General features: G+C 34.6%; 1 protein-coding gene across 1 annotated transcript; it reads left to right on the forward strand.

The window, feature by feature from the left end:
- The first annotated feature begins 909 nt into the window (after positions 1–909).
- Positions 910–20,537, forward strand: LOC128217433 (uncharacterized). The gene is made up of 8 exons (XM_052924587.1): positions 910–948; positions 5,299–5,346; positions 5,722–5,790; positions 7,251–7,580; positions 8,142–8,289; positions 10,695–13,556; positions 13,976–14,209; positions 14,690–20,537. Exons 1-8 carry the CDS (start codon positions 931–933, stop codon positions 14,797–14,799), a joined length of 3,819 nt encoding a protein of 1,272 aa, XP_052780547.1. The 5' UTR covers positions 910–930; the 3' UTR covers positions 14,800–20,537.
- The last annotated feature ends 917 nt before the right edge of the window (positions 20,538–21,454 follow it).

Raw genomic sequence — 21,454 nt, forward strand, 5'->3', positions numbered from 1 at the left:
TTGGTTGATCCTCCAGGGTGTATTTAAAATATCGCTATTAATATTAAAACCGTTTCCGGATGGTAGTTTAATACTGGCATAAACAAAGACTTTACTAACTATAAGAAAGAAAACGATCCTTTTCAGGGTCACTGTTAAAATATTATATAGTAATTTAAAATGTTATATACATTATTTACATAAAAAGGATTCTCACCCCGGAGGAACGGTAAATTGATAATATACAACGGCTGGTGAATTATTAAAACAACATATAAACAAACTCCCCGAATCCCTTCTTCCCATAAATGTGTGGGGTCTAATACTTGGAAAATAAAAATAGAATTAATTGTGAATGCTTGTGCTATTTAACAGGGGTGTCTCCTTTCAAAAGAACAAAATACCAAGAAACAAACCTATATATACTTACCCTTTTGACTCTATTTTCCTTTGAAGTTTTTCGTGAATAGCGCCACGTTTTAAAGATCATCACACACTTAGTGTAATTAAAATGAATTATTTCCTTACAAATCAATTCATCAATTATCGCATTAAAAATCAAAAGTCAATTATTACCAATTTATAATTTACCGTATTGAAGATTTACAGTTTGTTAAAAGTGTGAAAATTAAGGGGAGTGTAATCATATTAATTATACTATTCTTCGTTTAATCAAAGTCACTATTCTGTTATTTTGTGTAACATTTATTCCAAACCATGTTGGATTGTTGGAGGCATTGATACCGGGCTTATCGATACCGGGATTTCTTAAGAGAATATTATATTACACGGTACCGTCTGTGTCGAAAAACCCGGTATCAACATAATCTGGTATCATAAACAGTGATATCGGCTTTTCCCAATATCGATACCGGGTACCGGCTTTTAGCACCAACGCTCCTTTCCGTTATATTTTCGTTGAGGCTTTCCATCAATTATCTTTTCCAAGAAATGGCAGCTTCAGACGATGTACGTTTATCCCTATTTATGTGCATTTAGAATGCCTATCTGATTAAAAACAATACATACCATTATAACTTCAACACTCTATCACAATAATATTCCAATGGATTTTTCATTATTTGAATACTACCTTAATTTGAACTCGTAATATGTTTTCGCGACGTGTTTACATTTTTAAACACTGGCGTTTAATTTATGATTCTCATGGGGGTTTTTGCTTATAAATTATCTGTTTCATAAGGTTTAATAACTTTCAGAAATAAACTCATTTAAGCAATGTCATTTCAGACTTTCCAGAACAGTTACTGTCCTGGCCGACTAAATTTGTTAAGGTCTGAAAGACTGTTCGATAGCCCAAAATATGACCGTGAAATTTTCCGATAAAATCAAAAGTTAAATAAACAATAGTGCAATTTTAAGAATGTCTTTATTAACAATTGGCGCAATTACCTGAAGAAATGTTCCGACTGTGTTGTGCAATCAAAATTCATCAGCCTTATCAGGCAAAATTATTGACATGCATGTAGGTCTGTCCATTTCTATGTCTTTGAAGTGCCTTTAAAGATATTATTGCGCCTTTCAATATATTACAGACATCGCGAAAGTTCAGAAAATGTCTTGGTCATTCAGACCATAGAATATGTTTAAGAAAGATGTCGTTGCAACTAAACAATCATTGGAATTTGCCAAGGATGCATTGGTTTACATAATGAACATGCATAAAATAAATAATACTTCATCAGAGTCAGAACATATCTTTCCAAGTTCTGATTCTGGGAATTTTTTAACCACTTAAGAAAAGGAAATAAGACGAGGTATTTTACTAAAAGTTATATTGATTATTTTTCGTTGTGCTTGAGATTTTGACAAAATGAACAGTGGATCTAATACAGCCGATCTTTATAAAACACTGGAAATTGTTATTATTTATTTAACCTTTAGCACATGTATATGAGTTTGGCTGACATAGCATTAGCAGATGTTGCCTCATCTGGCCGACCCTATCCACCACTGGATGTAAACGCATCGCCTGCATATCTCAATAGGGTCATTTCAATATTTCAATTTTGCATCTTTCTTTTTGTTAAGAATATCCCAAATGCTTATAAAACTAAAGCTTAACCTTTTGTGTATTGATTTTCCCTTGAAAATATCGTCTGCTAAAATTTGTAGGTAATTATTTATACTGCCAATCCCAGGTGTGAGATCACAGTAATAAGACCATGAGGCCAAGTACTGTATGGAAAATCCCCAAATGCATTGATGCGTAAATCATTAAATTTATTACGTTAGTTCAATTTACCATTAAAATCAATAAAGATTATAATTCTTTGTAGACAATATTTTGTGTTTCAAACAATAGAAACAATAAGTAGCTGAGAAAATGATGAGTAAATTTTCTGTTGATTCCGGCTGTAAAATAGGTCAGTTAAACACATTTGTGCAAGCCTTTGGATGATCTAGATCTTTTTATTCATACTGCAGTGCTCCAGCTAGCCCGTTTTTCAATGGCGCAGCGCCCGTGCCCCTTTTCTTACCGCCCTGCCCCTTTTTTTGAGTAGTGCCCTTTTCTCAAATGCTCTACTAGCGCTAATTATCCCGTTAGTGCCCTTTTTACTATTGAAATCATTATTAAAGATCGGCAGCCGCTGTCATAATTGAGACAAATTACGTAATATTTATGATAATAGTGTTCCCGCTAGGTGTCACCTTGCTGCCCCATTGCCGACTGCTTAAAATATGCCGTACTGCCCTTTCATCTTCCCATGTGCCTTGTCCAAGTCATATGACAGCTAATTGTGTATTTGTGTAGTGAGCAGACGACATGTATTTTCATAACCGGTCATCTTTTAATCCGATAATTAGGAAAAGCCAAATAGGGAACATCGGCAGGAGGCGGAGCTATTGAATACCAGCCAATCAGAATATACATTGAGAACTCGTTTATTCAATGATGAAAGTTTGTAAAATGCGATAGAAAATGTGAGGGGATGGTGAAAAATGTTGTCAAGCACAATTAAATATTTTTAAATAATTGCTTATTGTATTGTACAGACGAGACTCGCCATTTTAAACAGTGTTGATTAGAAGCAGACGGTCACTGCCGATTTATAAACACAGGAAAAGTGGCGCTAACACAATCAAATACATCACTTTTTCAGTAAATGTTTTGAAAGTTTATTTGTAAAATATTGATGATGAAAATTTCTTTGTAACCTACAAAAATATGTTGATGCTTTATCTAGTGTTTACCTATCATGTCCACGATCTTGTCAAAACTCGCCGAAACCGCCATTTTGTCAGACCGAATTTAGGAGTTATTTTATCAATGTTTTATGTTTTATAAGTGACTTTTTAAGAAAGGGCAGTGATTTTTATTGTCATTTTATTCTAAAACATGAGCATATTAAACATTATTTTACCAAAGACAATTAAATAACAGCCAGGCTGAATGTAACATTCGTACCCAATCCTGAACGTACCAAATTAAGATTCGTCCCTTACATATTTGTTTTTGTGTATTAATTTATTTGATTGCTTCAAATGTTTAACTGTCTTTGTTTTTTTTCTTCATTTTACATGATTTTTAGGAGAAATATGTGACATTGCACTAAAGAAGACTCCAGTCAAGCACAATCACACTATACTACAGACAATAAGACAAATTTTAATTTTGATATTAAAACACACCCTTCTAAATTTTGAGAAAAAGCCCCATTTTGTTCAAGTCTGAAAATCATGGAAAATGATTTAAAATGAGTATGAAAACAAAACAAATTCTAGGGTGAGATCTCTCCCCCCCCCGAAAAAAACCCTTGTGACAGGGGTGGACCCCTCCCACAACCACCCCCAATCGCCCCTACACGACTCATGTAGCTTGCCCTTTTCAAAACTCCACCCTGCCCTTTTCAAATCCTGGCTGGAGCACTGTACTGGGATAACATTTATCGGCTTTTGTTTTGTAAAAAAATTTATGAGAGGGTAATAAAGTTAAACAGACACCCTGGACTGGATCTCTCAGCTGGATGACACCGGATATTCCTGCCATATTTCTGTGTATTATACACACAAACATTAATTGTCGGCTTTTTAATCTAGATGGGTCTTTTTATAATAGGGGTAATAAAATTTAGATCGATCCAAGCATTTTTTTTACCTGTAATAAAGTTATGACATATTAAAAATGTTACAATTCCATCTTGGAATGCACAGATGAAATAAAATAATTTTATATTTCATCATTGACACCATTTATTAAATAACTTAATTATCTATAAAAAACGTATTGACATAGAAAAGATTTGGTTACAATTATTTGGAGTAATATTAAGTTTAAGGTCATACTGCTGTAATAATTTGCTCTTGTTCAATTCCCTTAAAAAGCCTATACTGATAAGGATTGCTTATCAGTAAGTTGGCTATTGACTGGGAGGTGTAATCTGGCCACTTGCCTATGTGCTAAAGGGTTAAGTTTTGGAAACTATTTAATGAAGTATAGATAATTATGTAGCTTGCAATGTCATCTTAGAACAGATGAGACATATTATTTACGAAGAAAGACAACGAAATTAAAAAAACTAACAGACAAAGACTCTTGAAAAACTTATTTTGACTCTTGGAAAATCAGACCACATGAGTCATTGACTCTTGGGTTTCAGACCCTGTTCAAAGCCCTGATATTAAAGTTCTATTGTTTTGGATCAATGGCAACTAATCATTTTTTTAGCAAATTCTGTTGCCTGACTGTCTTTCCGCTGTAAGGGAATGGGGCCAGGCCCTTCCAAAAGGGAATTTTGCCAACAAAAGAGAATCTTTAATACAGGCAGTATCGCTTATTTATGTGATCAAATTAATGTATTTGTGTGCCATTTATGATATTAGATTCAGCATGTTGCAAAATAACAATGCCTCTTTCATGTCTTTTGTACCTTTTTTTCTTCATAAAAAGGAGGGGAATTTGGCACAAAAATGAAAATATGTGTACTTTTAAGTTGGGAAACAGGGCTGAAATTATGCCCCAATATCACTAGAAAGACAACTCTGTATTGTTAATTTCTTTATGTTACATGCCCTTTAATTGTAAGGCCATAGCCCAAATATAATATCCTATTTTTGGGCAATGTTTAAATATTTTACAAGTGTATAGGACTACTTCAAGTTCTAAAAATATGGTACACTTGCTTAGTACTGTACAGCATCATAGTGGTACAACTGTGTTTCTCTTGTTAAGATTTTTATTGTTAATCAAAATTATTTGATTTTGGTTCATTATAATTAATATACTAGCTACATGTATAGTCATTATCTTCATCATCTCATTTTGACTGGAAATTATCTGTGCAATATTTATTTCAGGAGGACCTTGAGGCCTTGCGTCTTGCAGCTCTCGCAACAATTAAAAATGTAAGTAGATTTCATGATATCTCAGGTCCAAGGACTTTTCTGATAATTTTGTGGTTAGCAAGACTAGTTACTATGAAATTACTATCATATTGCAAGCCAATATACTTGCAATTATATGCATTGTGGAATAAAAGTCCTTTTAAGGTGTGTTGGGAACAGAGTAGAATGATTTGCATCGATATTGTTGTTCTCTCGGTATAGGGTTCCCATAACTTGCATTTACTGAATTAAGTATGTTTATAAGTAAACGCATTACTGACTTACGAAATATTTTTAATAGATATTTAAATTAATGCAATTCATGAAAAAGAAATGGCACACTTACATGATTTAACACTTTCTGAATGTAACTTTAATTATGAATTGGTTCGACAGAAACCGCTGGAAGAGCAAGAACCTCAGGGAATTCAGGTATTGAGGACCGTCGGACACACCAACACTCAGGTACAGTCACATTATATATAGAAGCAGGGAATTGTGGGAAGTGAGATTTCTTACCATTAATGTTGAAGAGAAATATTTACATTTTTGCAATTGAAGAACTTAAATCAGTATTTATGAAAAATTCCTAGTTATGAGAGAAAAAAATGTGAATGTTGTAAATCCATAGGGTATAGTTTTTTTTCCCTAAAATACAGGGAAAACCCTACCCAAGAACTGGTAAAAATTAGGGATTGAAAATCACAAATAATCAGACAAGCAATCTTGATTAATGATTCATTATGTTATAGCATGGACCTATAAACCATGGATTGGCAACTCTCATCTGTGTTAATGCGATAATCTCAAACTCACGCGAGCAACGGGATTCCATTCCGAGATCTTACCCTGTGGTCATTTTCGAGACGTCCAACATTGGCTGAATATATACATGTAGGAAAACATTAATTAAAATTGACTCAAATGCGCGGTACTTTCATTTGAGTTGATAATAGTCCAATTGAATCTGATTAAAATCACAGTTATTAATTATAATTAAATCTATAACAAACAAGGCATTATTAGCAGAGTTGGCGGAAATAACCGAAGATCGCCGTTAATCACCGATCGGAGATTCGGTGAAATTGTCCGATACTTGCCGAGCATGCGCTAAGGATTGTGGGTAAATTGTTATTTCTTATCGTTTCACCGATATGGGGCAGTTGCCAGTCTATGGTTTATAGGTCTGTGGTTATAGTATTGAAATGAAAATTGATCATTATAATGTTTCAAATAAAGTGGTAGGAGAGAAATAAATAAACTGCCAACTGCTGTAAATAAAGACGAAAAAAAAAAAATGAATAAAATAAAAACAATGTTTAATATCATTTTAAAATTATTTCAAATGCATTTTCAGTGATTAATACTTGGTTATTAAACTTATGATTTTGAGTCTTCAATTATGCATTTCTATTTCTAGGCAATATATATTTCTACATGTACTTTTTAATATCAATAAGCCATAATCACATGTTTGTAATTGATTATTGGCAATATTGATCCTAAGCAATTACTTTTCAACATTTTCATTTCATAACAGACTAAAATTGAAACTTGGGTCGTTCAAAACATCAGAGTAATTGAGGTTTTAGCTTGGTCCCTGGCGTCCTTGAGTGATCGCAGTGTTACTGTACTTGATCATCTTCATTTTTTTCAATGAACAATTACATTATTGAAAATTAATTGATTGCTCTGATATATGAAAAGTTACAGTCAATACTAATGAGCGTGACTCTGGTATAAAAAATATTGTGTACAGTCATTGAAAGAAATAAGACTTTGGTATGAATTAGCCAGAATTTTTGCTTTATTATTTGGCATAAAATATTGTAAAAAGCATGAATATATTTTCCTTTTCTGAGGTTGTGGGCTTGTGCTCATTTCGACTACTTCTAATAATCTTCACAAAATTGTATGTTTTTCAGGTCAACCAGCCTTTAAGACATGATGACAACCCTGACTTCAGTGGATTGCCACCTCAGTGGCATCAGCCTTCATTTTCTCCATTAACTGGCCAGACATTTGGAGGGTCTCATTTTGGCAAGCAGTACCAACCAGCTCCTCGGGGGAGAACATTCAACAGGGGGTATCCCCAATGGGGGTTTGGTGGGCGTGGGCGCGGGGGGAGAGGCAGAAGCTGGGGGTTCCAAGCACAACCCTCAAGGTTCCAAGCACAACCCTCAAGGTTCCAAGCCCAACCCTCAAGGTTCCAAGCCCCACCACTGCAGCCAAATAATGCTCTTATTGTTATAAAGGTGAATAGTATAAAATCTTGCTTTCTTAAATTTTAACTGAAGAACGGGGTCAATAACAGCCAATTATTGTTAATGATCTTGTCTTTTTTTCGTTGACAAAATGCATAGACAATGTTATTGTCATGGGATGGTTGTCAGAATTGTGCTGTTGATGAACCTTGAAACACATTATTACAGATTGAAAATATACTCGCAATAAGGGACATCAGTTATGCTAAAATATTGTAGGAGTTAAGCTTTCAACATGGATAATGGATATGATATATATTGTTTCATATCAAGAGGTGCTCTAATGTAGAAATAAATCTTATCAAGGCTTTGTTAAAAGTTCTAGTTTCAAAATTGTGTACTTCATATAAATGTTATTGTATTAAATATCAATTAACAGACTGGGAAAATACTTGCAGCTTTTACAAGTCTAAAAAATACTTTCCTATTCCATCAGTTTGTTAAATTGCCAATTTACTTAAAATTTTACCAAACTCGGCTGGTGGATCAGATGGATTTCTTGAGCTCTGAATATAAGGATTAAGCCTGTGACCTATTTTATTCCTCCTGTAGGTTGCAGGCCAGGAAGAGCCAACCCAACCACCCCCTGTGCAGCCCCGCCCCTCAGAGTCAAGATCCCTCCTGCTTCGCCCCCAGGACAAGTGGGCAGGAGCCAAAGGCAGTCAGGCAATGGCCACGGAGACAGCCAGTAAACCTAAAGGTATGTCATGATTACAAACAACCAGGTAGCATAATGATATTCAATATCTTTCTGAATTATTTTGAGCTAAGATGCTAAGATGATGGAAGGCACATGATTTTGTAAACAATCAACAGGTGAGAACATATTCATAACTTACTGGACGCCTTGAAACAATACTATCCTTATCAAAATGGCTTTGAAGCATGCATGTTTAAAAAGTCTGGGAGAACAAGTTAATTTACCTTACCTCTGTTCAAAGCAAGTGTTGTCAAACCCTCTTCCAATGTCTTTATGTAATTACCAATTTCTTGTTAACAAAGTTTTTCTTCTACATGTATTTCAACATTAAATACAACAATGTTTTTGGGTGGAATGCAAAAGTTTGTAGTTAAAAAATGAAAATGATAACCATTACATATTTATTAGTGTAAATGGTCTCTTAGCTAAATGATAATAAAACACGTAATTGTATTTTGAATTTTATCAACTAAACCTGCTTAGAGATAGTCAGTTTTTATTCCAATATTATTCAACACCTTATTTTGCTGGGAAAACATTTTCTATTTACAGAATCACACAGCATGAACAATTAAGGCCTGCAATTACAACTTTTGAGAATAAATGTTAAATGTGTTGCATGTTGATTTAACACGTGATTGCTTACATTTTTATTCCTAAACATAGGATTTAATTTTAATATCATTCATGTCTGACTGTCTCTGGGTTTGTTTTGAAATTTCATAAGTTTGAAGAAGCCAATTTCCTCATAACGTGTTAGATACAGCAAAAACTACTTGCTAAAATGCTTTTTCTATCTCTGACATAGCATTATAGGAGTCACGTTGTCTGGCAATGTTTGTTGTTGTGTTGTTTTTGCATGTTCTTAAATGTTAAACTTATTTAGTGAAAGGCCTTTAATGGGTAATAGTTAAGCAAAAAGATTTTCTTCATAATCTTACAAAAGTTTACTTGGAATAAGACTTAATTTAACAATATAATGCAGATAAAGAATATTCAATATTTCAGAATAATAACGCAGATGTTTCTCATTTAAAGTGCAAGCTATGCGTCATCCCAGACTTTGATATAAGTCAATGTACGAGTAGTGACGAATGGTGTTGTTTTGCCATGTCTTGTGTAAATACTTATAGTACTGAATTTGACTTTGACATGATAAAATATAGTTTATACAGAGAAAAATGGAATAATCTACTATCTTATAAAGAATAGATGGCAATGATTAGTAGATTTAGTTCTCGATGACATTGAAAGTCTTCCGATCAAGTACAAAAAGTACAGGTCGTTGGTATGAATATGTTTTACAGGGATCTTGAAGTTTTGTTTGGTTGTTACTGAATTTTGACTTCGTTACCGATTGAAAAAAGTAGAAATCTGTCTTGGAATTCTAATGCTACATCATTCTAAAAATAGCAAAGTCTACACATTCCAATATACAAGGATGCCATGCACATTTCTGCTATAAGCGCAACTTGATGCATGCCGATTGTTGCATATAGGTCATCAGGTGGAATAGTGGAATAAGACTATGGGTACTTATTCAAAATGTGCCATACAAAAAAAGTTTTCCAATCATATTTAGAATCTTTGATTTTCAAAAAAGTTCTTTGTGAACTTTTTTATTTTGCTTTGTTGTAAATAACTCAAATGCCTAAAATCAAAAACAAATAATGCAACTGCTCCAATTGAGAAATGAGAATATTCATAGTTATAACTATTATTGAAAACACCAGGTTAATGAAATCTACTTTTCAACGCATGTTATTTGTCGGAAATAAAATATTAAAAATGGAATATTGTTTAGGGAATCCAGATAAACAGCCGGTCAGTGCGAAAGATGAACCCTATCAATGAAAAAGCTCTGATTGAAGCCTTTAGTTTACTGTTTGTCACAATAAGCATTTAATTCAATGGCGTCAATTAGGTCTCCTATTTGGTTAAGAGATACAGTACATAAAACAAATAAATCTTGTGTATTTTGAGCGATGTGCAATTAGTTTGACATTGTATGAAAATGTACATTTAAACTAGGTCAATAGCTGAAAAACAAATGTGAAAAATTGGGAAATAAACGAGAATTCAATAGTCAGACTATCGATCAAGTACTTAAATGCTTGAGGTCTCTTACAAAATTACATAAACAAACAAACACATGTACATTATTTTTTATGCGAACTGGTTATTGTTAACTACAGCGCTGCTTGTTCACTTGCTTTATGAAATATTATTACGCCTTTTGTATTATTTTAAAAAGTTGCATAGTGGATGTCCCTTTCAGACTTAAGTCCTGCTTTTCTGAAGTATGAAAATTAGTTTAATATCCTTTAAAGAAAATTTCCAACCTGAAATTAATTAAATGGATATATGATGGATTCTTATGCCACCATTTACTTTGTTATTTTCAGACACATCAAAGTTTGGTCGCTATGCGGATGACTCTGAAAGTGAAGATGAAGAAGAGAGAGGCAGGAGACGTCGACAGGACAGTGAGTCAGAACACGTCAGTTACAACAGACAAGATGCTGAAAGTGATGATGTAGTTGTGGAGGTACATAAGACAGATGCTGAGGTTCATAATGAACTAGATGACAAAACGTCGAAGGTTGATAATGCAGAGAAACTCGCCAATGAAGCTGGGACTACCAATGGCAATGAACCTGAGAAAATGAATGAAAGTCTTGCATATATTTCTGATATTGTGCTTGATGCTGGGACTGAAAGTAATGCTCCTGGTCAAGAGACAGCTAGGGAAGACTCTGCAAATACCTCTCAAGATTCTAATGTCCCTAGTAGTTCTGTTATAGACACAACAGCTGGTTCAGATCTTGATAATGTGGCTGTGGTCTCTTCAACAAATGATCTAGATATTTCAGCGAGCAATTCTGTGCTTGACGTTTTGAAGCAAGATGATAGTGTTTCAAACTCTTATTCTTCTTTCAGTAGATTCAATAGACGCAGAAATCGTTCGGACTCAGAAAATTCAGATGATTCTGAAGTTGCAAGTCTTCCAATTAGCAGGAAAAGTTCATTTAGTGGTTCAGGTAGTCAGTCAAATTCCCGTTCAAATTCTCGAGCTTCTACAAGCTCGAATGTTAGTAAAATCAATATGGACATTGATAGTGACAATGATAAGTCAGCTGGTTCTGACAATGAGAGTGAGATGTTGGACAACTTAGAAAATAAATCTGCAGCAAGTGAGGTGCCTGAGACTAATATTGATCATTCAAAAAAGAAGACAATCAATAATGCAAAGAATTCTGACAAAGGGAATACAGATACAGCCAAACCCTGCCAGAGGGCACGGCAGTATTCAAACTCACCAAAACATTCAGTTACGTCTTCATCATCATCAGAATCATCATCTGAGTCATCCTCAGACTCATCATCAGATTCAGAGTTGTCTTCGTCTTCAAATTTATCTGACTTACAGAATATAAGATCTCAATTACAAACCATGAAATCGAAATCATTATCACACAAAGAAAAGCCCATTGCACAAAGGGCTTCACATAAATCTCTCCATCAAGACTCAGGCAATAAGAATACAATCACAAAAACAAGGTTTAAAGATGATAATAAGCAAACTAGTCATAGTAGGGCTGAACAGACAAGAAGAGGAGCAAGTGATAGGAAAATATCTAGCAATAAGCATACTGTCCCTGATAAATACAGTGACACTGGTAGGCATATGGTCGATGAAAAACTTAAAATCCATCAACGTCAACCGGATAAGGATTTAGATAACAGAAAGGATGCAGAGAGGAGTAGTAATTACAAGGCAGAAATACTGAAGAAAAGAAAAGACTTTCACAACCACAAGGGAAAGAGGGATTCTTCCAGTGAAAGACCAAGGAGTGATAAATCTCACTCATTTGAAGGCAGAAAGACTTTGAATAGAAAGGAGTATGATGTTAAAGCAGATCCAGAGTTTGATGCTGCAAACTACAGAGATGATAAAGTAAAACCATCTGTACATAAACAAAGAAAGGATGACAGGAATTATGCCAGCAGAATAGGGACTGAGTGTGAGGAAGTCAACAAGAATGTGAGACATTTTAAAGATATTGAACAGTTGAAAAACAAACATTCTGACAGAAATGAAAAGGCTGATATCAGAAAATCTCATTTTGACAGGAGCTCAAAGACTGATGAAGTTTATGATCTAAAACATGAAATGAAACAAGAACTTGACCGAAAGGAAAAGAAAGAAAGAGCTTTCGTTGAAAAAGATACAAGAAAAAGTAAAAACTACCCTAGAAGCTATAAGGATGATGCAAGACAGTTTAGAAGTAGTAGTAGTAGTGCTAAAGTAAGAAGTGATGAAAGGTTGGCTAAACAAGAATCCTATGACTCAAAAACCAGAAAGGTGTCTAATAAAGATGAGAGGAAAGCAAGGAAGAAAAGTGTTGATGCAAAGCTTAAGAAGTTGGATGATAGTGACATGCATTCTGATTCAAGTGATGTGAGTGATAAGAGTGTGTCTAGTCTCAGTGATATAAGCAGTGACTCAGAGTCTGAATCATGGAGAAACAAGAAGAGAGGTGTAACAAGGAATGAAACAGACATTGAACTGGAAAAACGGAGAAGAAAAATGCAAGAAAGAGACGAGAGAATGAAAGAGGACAGTAGGAGTAAAAGTGCTCATATTGGAAAGAAAAACATTGAGGTTGGAAAAAGTAGGAGTGGTATAGATGAAGGTCGATATAGGCAAAGGGAAAGGGATTTTCTTTATGAAAGGGCTGGAAAAAGGGACAGAGGAGATAAGTACAGAGGTAGGACGGTAGATACAGGTAGACAGGCCACGAAGAGTGAGAGCTATCTGGATAAACAAACTCACTTTGGCGAGAGAAATAAAGTATTTTATGATAAAGAACTGATACCTAGAAAAGGATTTGAAGAGCTTGACTCTGATCAAGACAGTGATGAGGGTAAACCAAAGAGAGGTATAGTGAGTGTTATAAGGAACAAAAAATCTAAACCTGATATTCCTAGTCTTCTTGACCTTAAAGTTTCTAGGCCACGACCGCAAGAAGAAATGATAGCTCATGAGAAGAAAGGGCGGCTAATCATAGAAGTAGCCAAATCTGATGACAATGAAAGCTGTGATGAAAAGAGTAAGTCAAAGAAAAGAAAAAAAGGGAAACACAAAGTGAAACTTGAGAAGAGGAAGAGATTGGAAGCAGGAAGTTCAAGTGAAGACATGAGTGTTGCAAGTGACGGTGGGAGAAAGGCTCACCAAGTTGTCAACGCTATCTTCCAAGATGTGGGTGAGTAGTTGGATTTTATTTTTGCCTTATTGATAGGTATCTTGAACCTTCTGTGTACTGGTATCACATTATTATTTATATTATACAAATGTTTTTTAAGCTTTTCTTCAAGAAAAAGATGTTTTGTCTAAGCCTTGGTGTCAGCATCAGCAGCATCGTCATAGGCACAGGCTGTGCCTTATGTGCAATTTTTTGAACGTTGGCCATAACTAAGAAACATTCAAGATAATCAAATGAAACTTGGCATATATGTTACCAGATACAATACGCAAATGAATATCAAGGCCCATCTCTTGACTTTACTAAGTAATGGTTCTCTCCTTTTTTATTGGTTTCTCTAATATTTTTTTCAAAAACATGTAGTACTTACTTTCCAACGAGGGGACGTGTAATGTTTCTGTTATTTTTTCCATCATCAGGCTCTGGTTCAGAGAAAGCAAAACTCTCCATAAAAGACAGACTTGGTAACAAAAAGAAGACAACAGGAGATGTCAGGTCTAGAGTACAAGATGCCAGACCAGAGTCACATGGCAAATGGTCAAGGTCACCTGAGGTCAAGATCAAAAGGTCAACATCAGCTGGGAAAAAGGAGCAAGACAGTGGAAAAGAGAAGCATAATAAAGGAGCGAAAAAACGCAAGGTGGCTGAATCAGGTACTATATTTAACTTTCTGCTGTATTTTGTGAGGAGTGTGTATTAGGAACATGTTTCTTCCGTTTGGATTTTGTAATAAGTGTCCTTGTTTGTATAAATGCCACTAAGAAGGTATGCACATGAACAAACAAAAAATCAGTAAAATTACATGTAGTTTCCTACAGGCTTATGGTTTGTCTATGTTTATGTTTTACTTTATTTTAACCTCCATTATACGCTTACGAAGAAGGTCACTGGGTCAAATTAGCAGATTGCATGTTTTTATTTTTACCAATTGAATATTGATGAAGCTATGTCAGAATGTAATTTTATGTACTTCCTTCCAAATTTGATAATATGCTAAGTATGATCACAAAGTTGGTTGTGGGGGCAAGTATACAAAAATACAATAAAAACTCTAACCCTCAAAAGAGCTGAATAAAGCTTTCATGGCCCTCTTATTCACCAAAACCTTAATAAGCCTCAATTAATGTTTTCAGGCGATGCAGATGATGCGCTGAACCGCCACATTGCGAAGATTAAGGAGCGTAATGCCCAGATTCTGGCGCGGCGACAGGAAGTGGAGGAAGACAGACAGCGATACGGTTGATATCCACATGGTCTTGGAGAGGGGGAGGGGTTTTGTGACACGAGGCCTATAATTTAATGAACAATAACAGACAGGCGGGTCGGGGAGTTCTTGGCAGATAAGGTTTCAATTGTTTATCATTAAGCCTCACTTTGAGTGTATACCTTTGCTGAAGTAATGATGAGTCTGTAGAATCAATCATAAAAATCTTAAAGTAAATGATAATTAACTACATTATAATCAGCCAATATTTTGTTGAAGGTCGGGTAAGTAAGATACACTAGCTATATTGCGTTTAAGTGCTTGTGAAATATTCCTGGTGACAGAAATCATCTGACTCGGTGAAAAAACTCCCAAAATGGACATCACCAGCCTACAGAGTATATAACAGTGACAGCCAGTGTGTGACATGACATCTTCATTTGTATAGCTTATAATGTGTGAAGTTTGTATTGCATAATTATTATATACCACATTCTTTTTCAAATGATTTCACTTTTCTAATCATCATATTTTTGAGCTGAGAGCTTTGTGTAAATACTTCATTTATATCAACCCAGCCAAAAAGAAAGTTACAACTTGCCAATTTTCCCCATAGAATATACATTATTCATATGTTTCTTATTTAATTAATTTTTCGATGCATCACCTGTTTAATTGCTTTTTACTACATTGCATTGAAACAAGTAGGTGTGAGGTTGACAAGTCATTAAAATTTCTGATTAAACCCATTTAAATGGCTATTTCTTCTTTTACCATGCTTGCACAAACCTTTTAAAATGCAGCTAATGAGGATGTCCTTATTCCTTGTAGAAGCAAGCAATTTGTTTTTTATGTACATGTATAACTTGTATGTCACTAGATTAATTATCATAATTAGGAAGAGCAATGTTTTGATATTAATGATTATTAATGATTTGCTGACGTTCTGAACTTCTCAGTTTAAATTAAGTTTTTCATTGTTCTTATTTCAAGAAATATGCCCCATTTTATTCATGCGATATTCTGTATACATGTATTTTGAATGGAGTAATTTCATGAAATTATTTCATTGGTATACTTTCTGTCTGTTTAACAATCATCACCATGTATTGATGAATATGGTAAGATATTGACTGCAATTTCAATAGTCTTTGCTATATTGTTTATTTATCATGTAAAGCAAAACGTTATTACATTTTTACATAGTGTATAGCTGTTTGATACACATCTGATACACACATGTCTTTGTGGCCATCTTATTAACAATCATATTGTATGATTGCTTTTTTTAATCAATAATTGTTTGTAGTAAGAATACCAATTTCTCAGTTCAAACATAGTTTATTTGCTTTTGCAAGTGAATTTTATAATTCAATTTGTAACACTGACATAGAATCAATGTTAAATTCCTGATCTAAGGATATGTGGTCATACGCTCATTTTGTTTTTAGGACATCAGGTTTTATTATTGTTTATTATTCTTCCGTGACATTGTTTGATATTCCTCAGTGTATGCTTATTGAACATATTTGCATATGCTATGTTAACCCTTTAAAATCATGTTTTCCCATTATTTCAAGTTGACAGCCTCTCGATATTATTGTTTGTTTGTCAGCAGTGTATGTGAAAAATTGGTATATTTCAGGGAAAAAATGAACGTTTTAATCTATCTTAATCAAGGAGAAGCATTTAAGGGAACAAATTAGTCCGGGTTTCTAGCATGCATGCTTTATGTAAGCACATTAATCTTCACATATAATACGCCAAACCACCCTGATGTAAATTTTCATATAAACTGTTCAACCAATGGAGATATTTTCTAGTCACAAGATAACTGTTGACAAACAAATGCTCAATGGACTTTGGGATTCAATGTTTTCTTTTATTGAGCAAAGTACATGTAAGAAAGATCAAAAGTGGTCGTTATCAGATTTAGCATATTACCAGTTGATTATTTTTTTCTAGATCTTCAACCTTGCCAGACTTTGAAAAAAAAATATTAGAGAAAATATTTCTTGTATCTCATGAGCAAAAATACAGAAATGCCCAGACATGATATAAGCACATTCTAGATGAGTGGATTGATTATTGAGTCAAGTAGAATGCTGTCTGTCATGTTTGTTCACCATTGTTATTGTAATAATACAATTTATCTGACTCTCCTCTTCTAATTAGCTTCTTTATTAGCATGTCAGCAGTGAATGATTTCTGTTTATCAAAGAAATAAAGCCTATGTTTATGTTTAACCTTGGTGGTGTTGACAATCCTGTACAATGAAGGACAACAACTTGGACATTAGTGATATACTGTTTAACTTTGCATGCATGTTTTCCAATGCCAAGTGTATACTTATATGTTACAAGGCCCTGCACTCTGTCTGGCTAAAATTGTTAAGTTGTTCCCCTTGGCTGACAGAAACTGTCAACCAATGGCACGTAAATGTTGTACTCTAGTGTCTACGTGCAAATCTAGAAATTACATCCCACAATATATCTGTAAACTTGGTGTTTTATTGACGGGGCTTAGATTTGTGAAATACATTGAATCAAACCTGAAACTTGGTGTCAAAATTGTTAATGTGTAACTGTTGTTTGTGACATTAGTTTTAGTTGTACACAATAATGCACCAGTCAATTGTAACCATGGTCCACCCAGGTCCGGGGGTATACCAGGGATAGCCTGGGAAATGGGCAGTGTTTTTACCTTCCAGGTGGCCCCGCAGTGCCGGATGAATGCAGTGGTTTTGTCTTCAGGCCAAAAGTAGAGGGGAATGGGCCTTAACCAGGGTCCCTGAGGTGCGGGGGCATTTGGCGGGGATTTTTCCAGCAGTGTGTTTTTACCAAGGCTTGGCTGGACCAAAAGTCGAATCCCCGCTATTCCCCGGACCTGGGGGTGGCCGTGGTTACAATTGACTGGTGCATAAACATACTAATTGTTGTATTGTTTAGCTTGTTGAAATTCTTATATCATATTTCATTATTCATTATAGTTATAGCATGTACATGTGTACATGTATTATTATCAAATTGTTGAAAGTTGTATTTAAAATATGTTGCCATGAGCTCTATTTGTTCCTGTATCTTTGACACATGTCCATTGACCTTTGACTTATGTACCTGTATCTTTGACACATGTACCTGTATCTTTGACATATGTACCTGTATCTTTGACATAATTATGTACCTATATCTTTGACACATGTACCTGTATCTTTGACACATGTACCTGTATCTTTGACATATGTACCTGTATCTTTGACACATGTACCTGTATCTTTGACATATGTACCTGTATCTTTGACACATGTATCTGTATCTTTGACATAATTATGTACCTATATCTTTGACACATGTACCTGTATCTTTGACACATATATCTGTAGCATTGACACCTGTATCTTTGACACATGTAGCAATATCTTTGGCACATGTACCTGTATCTTTGACACAGATACATGTAGCATCGACACATGTACCTGTATCTTTGACGCATGAGCCTGTATCTTGACTCATGTACCTGTATCTTTGACACATGAGCCTGTATCTTTGACACATGTACCTGTATCTTTGACAAATGTACCTGAAGCATTGACACATGTACCTGTATCTTTGACACATGAGCCTGTATCTTTGACACATGTACCTGTATCTTTGACAAATGTACCTGAAGCATTGACACATGTACCTGTATCTTCGACACATGTACCTGTATCTTTTACACATGAGCCTGTATCTTTGACACATGTTATTTCTGATGGATGACGACACTACCAAATAAGTACACTTTAGTGTAAATGAAGTAAAACTGTTGTTATCTGTATAATAAATGAAGTTGCATCTATGAAGTTTCCAAGTGGATATTAAGCTCTCTAAACCATCAAATTACTATTTGTAATATACATTTTAGATGGGATGTCAATACAAATTTTATTATACTCTTGCTGTAATTGATAAAAAAGATGAAAGCTTGGAAGACACTTTGGGACTTCTTAGTGCGGCAGCTGCAGTACTCTGTTTCTGATCAATAACTTTTAAACAACTTGGTATAAAGTCTTCAAACTTGATATTCACATAAGTCAGTGTCAGTAGATGGCTTCTATTGATTTAGGGGTGAATAGATATAAGAATAAGGTCATGGTGGTAATCTTTACTAGTAAGATAACTAGGTGTTCATTCCTGTTCAACAACGTTTTAATGACTTTGTGAATCGTCTTCAAATTTAGTATGCATATTAGATATAGACAGCAGATGACCCCTTTTTGGGGGGCAAGGGGTCAAAAGTTATAACCATTTCTGGAATCGAACTGGGCACTCCTTATAGGCACACATCCAATTCAAGGAACTCTGGTTTAATTGAATAACTAATCATGTCAGAATGCCATTTTGATCTGAATAAAACTTGTATACAGTCGAATCCCATTGGCTTGAAGTCGCTTGGCTTGAATTCCTTGTAGGCTTGAACTTGTTTTAGAGGACCGATTTCTTTAAACTGAAGGTCAACAATCCCGCTTGGCTCGATTCTCAAAGTATTTTCAAGTCAACGGGGTTCGACTGTAGTTTCAATAGGTTTTCATTCAATGATCATAGTATTATGGTAATTACTGTTTGAATTAAAATTGTTGTTTTTTTAAATTGTTTGATTTTATATATATATATAGAAGGACTTTTCAAAAATGAGTTTGCAAATTTTACAGCTATTTTTTTTATGATAAAGTGTTGTTTTTGTGTATGCGTTTTGCCATTTCCCCAGTATTTTGAGCTTATTCAGCAATGGCCATTCGTCAAATCAACTAAGTCTTTAAAATATTTCTCTAGGTATATACTCCTTAGGGTATATAAACCTTCAGGGTATGTACTCATCAAGGTAAATCCTTCCCCACCCACTTTTGCACTGTAGAAGGCTAAAGAGTCAAAATTGAACTATAGTCTTAATTTTTGTATTATTATTATAAATATTTGTATAATAAATGATCTTGGAAAGTTTATGTATCAATAGGATAGAAAGTGTACAGCGAACTTATGCCTCTACTTCATATCTTTTTTCTGAACCATTCGACTGATAATATATGTGAAGGAATCAAAGTTTCCGTTTTGTCCTTGTCCCCCCCCCCCCCCCCCCCCTTGTAGTTCTTATCAAGCAGATGGACAACAATAACAGTTTTTAGGAAGCATTATACCACCTGATTAACTAGAACATCGCCTGGGCCTATGATTATAACTGATTTTAACTTCATTTGCTCAGAATCTTGGCAAATGATTCTTAGCTCAAAATACTGTGAAAATTTGATTTGCCCAAATATGTATACATGTAGGCTCAAAATACTATGAAAATGATGTTTGTCCATGTGTATAAAGGCTCAAAATACTGTAAAAATGGCGTATGACCAATTTCGTATTGGCTTAAATACTGTGGAAATGCAATTGACCAATTTTGTATTGGCTAAAAATACTGTGAAAAGTGCGTTTGCCTGTGTATGTTTGAAATCAGGATGGCATACATATAATTGTTGTTTTAAGTGTAAATAAAGAACCAGTATTCAACCATGCATGTAAATGATTGTGTATAAGTTACTTTCTGTGACACATGTGAACGTTATATCTGTAAATAAATCGTTTAGGACTTGACGGTTGTTGTATATAAATGTGATTTTTACTGATGAAACTACGGTCTTTCACATTTGCAATATATATTTGTTACATGTTTTTATCTTTTCGCAGGGTTGTACATCAGATGTCTGAAGAGATTGAAGAAAAGGAAGAAATAAAACGTGAACTATTTTCATGTTTGTTTTACTTTTGAACCATTGTAAATATCTATTTGTGTCATAATTTCTAACTAAACAGTATGAACCCCGTATTCCGGTATGAACAATAGCTCTTACCATACTAGCGCCCACACGCTAACATGTCTAAACAATACTTCGTCAAATGATCTAAATATTATGGTCACGTCTTGTATCCAATCTTCATGAAACAGATTGATTATTGTGTATTTCTATGTAATGCTAAGATCGAGTAAGGGTCATCCACTGTCAAAACTACCATGTAAGGTCATCATTTTCACCCGATTCTATTGAAACTTGTCAGGACGTGTGCATGACATAGAATCTATGTCAAGTTTGATACTGGGCAATGACGGGTGCAAAAGTAGGTCAAATGCTCGAACATCTGTGTTTACAAAGAAAGGACTCTTGGGGGATCTCCTTTTTTCGGGAAACCAACAATTTGTAGCCTAAATGGATATGCGTATAGTATGACCACTGACCGACAATGGAAACTCCATCGTAGAAACACAACAATGAAATCTGATATGAGAGCTCCAGCTGATCTCTGAGCTTGTAACTATAACAACTGTCATGTAACAGTTTCTGTAAGTGTTTTTATTGGAATTGCACTTAGTACATACAATACGAGATATAAAATATACTCAGACGGCTTGTAAACCTGGCATTGACAGGAAATTGAGACATGGCATTCCAAGAATTAAGAAAGTGATACATGTAATTCTAAGAAATTGATACATGTCATTCTCAGACACTGATATGTATTTCTTGGAAACTGATGCATGTATGTTAAAGAGAGTGATACATGTAATTCCAGGAAACTTATAGTGCTAGATGTCGGATTCGTTAGCCACGACATTATTGTATTGAGTAATATGCCCTTTGATAAAGAATTTTACACGGATTAGGGTG

The sequence above is a fragment of the Mya arenaria genome, chromosome 2 (assembly GCF_026914265.1).
Source record: "Mya arenaria isolate MELC-2E11 chromosome 2, ASM2691426v1".
NCBI lineage: Eukaryota > Metazoa > Mollusca > Bivalvia > Myida > Myidae > Mya > Mya arenaria.

Coding starts and splice junctions, on each gene's coding strand:
- LOC128217433 (XM_052924587.1), top strand. Junction 5,791..7,250: donor TCGGACACACCAACACTCAG/GTACAGTCACAT, acceptor TATGTTTTTCAG/GTCAACCAGCCTTTAAGACA. Junction 8,290..10,694: donor GACAGCCAGTAAACCTAAAG/GTATGTCATGAT, acceptor TGTTATTTTCAG/ACACATCAAAGTTTGGTCGC.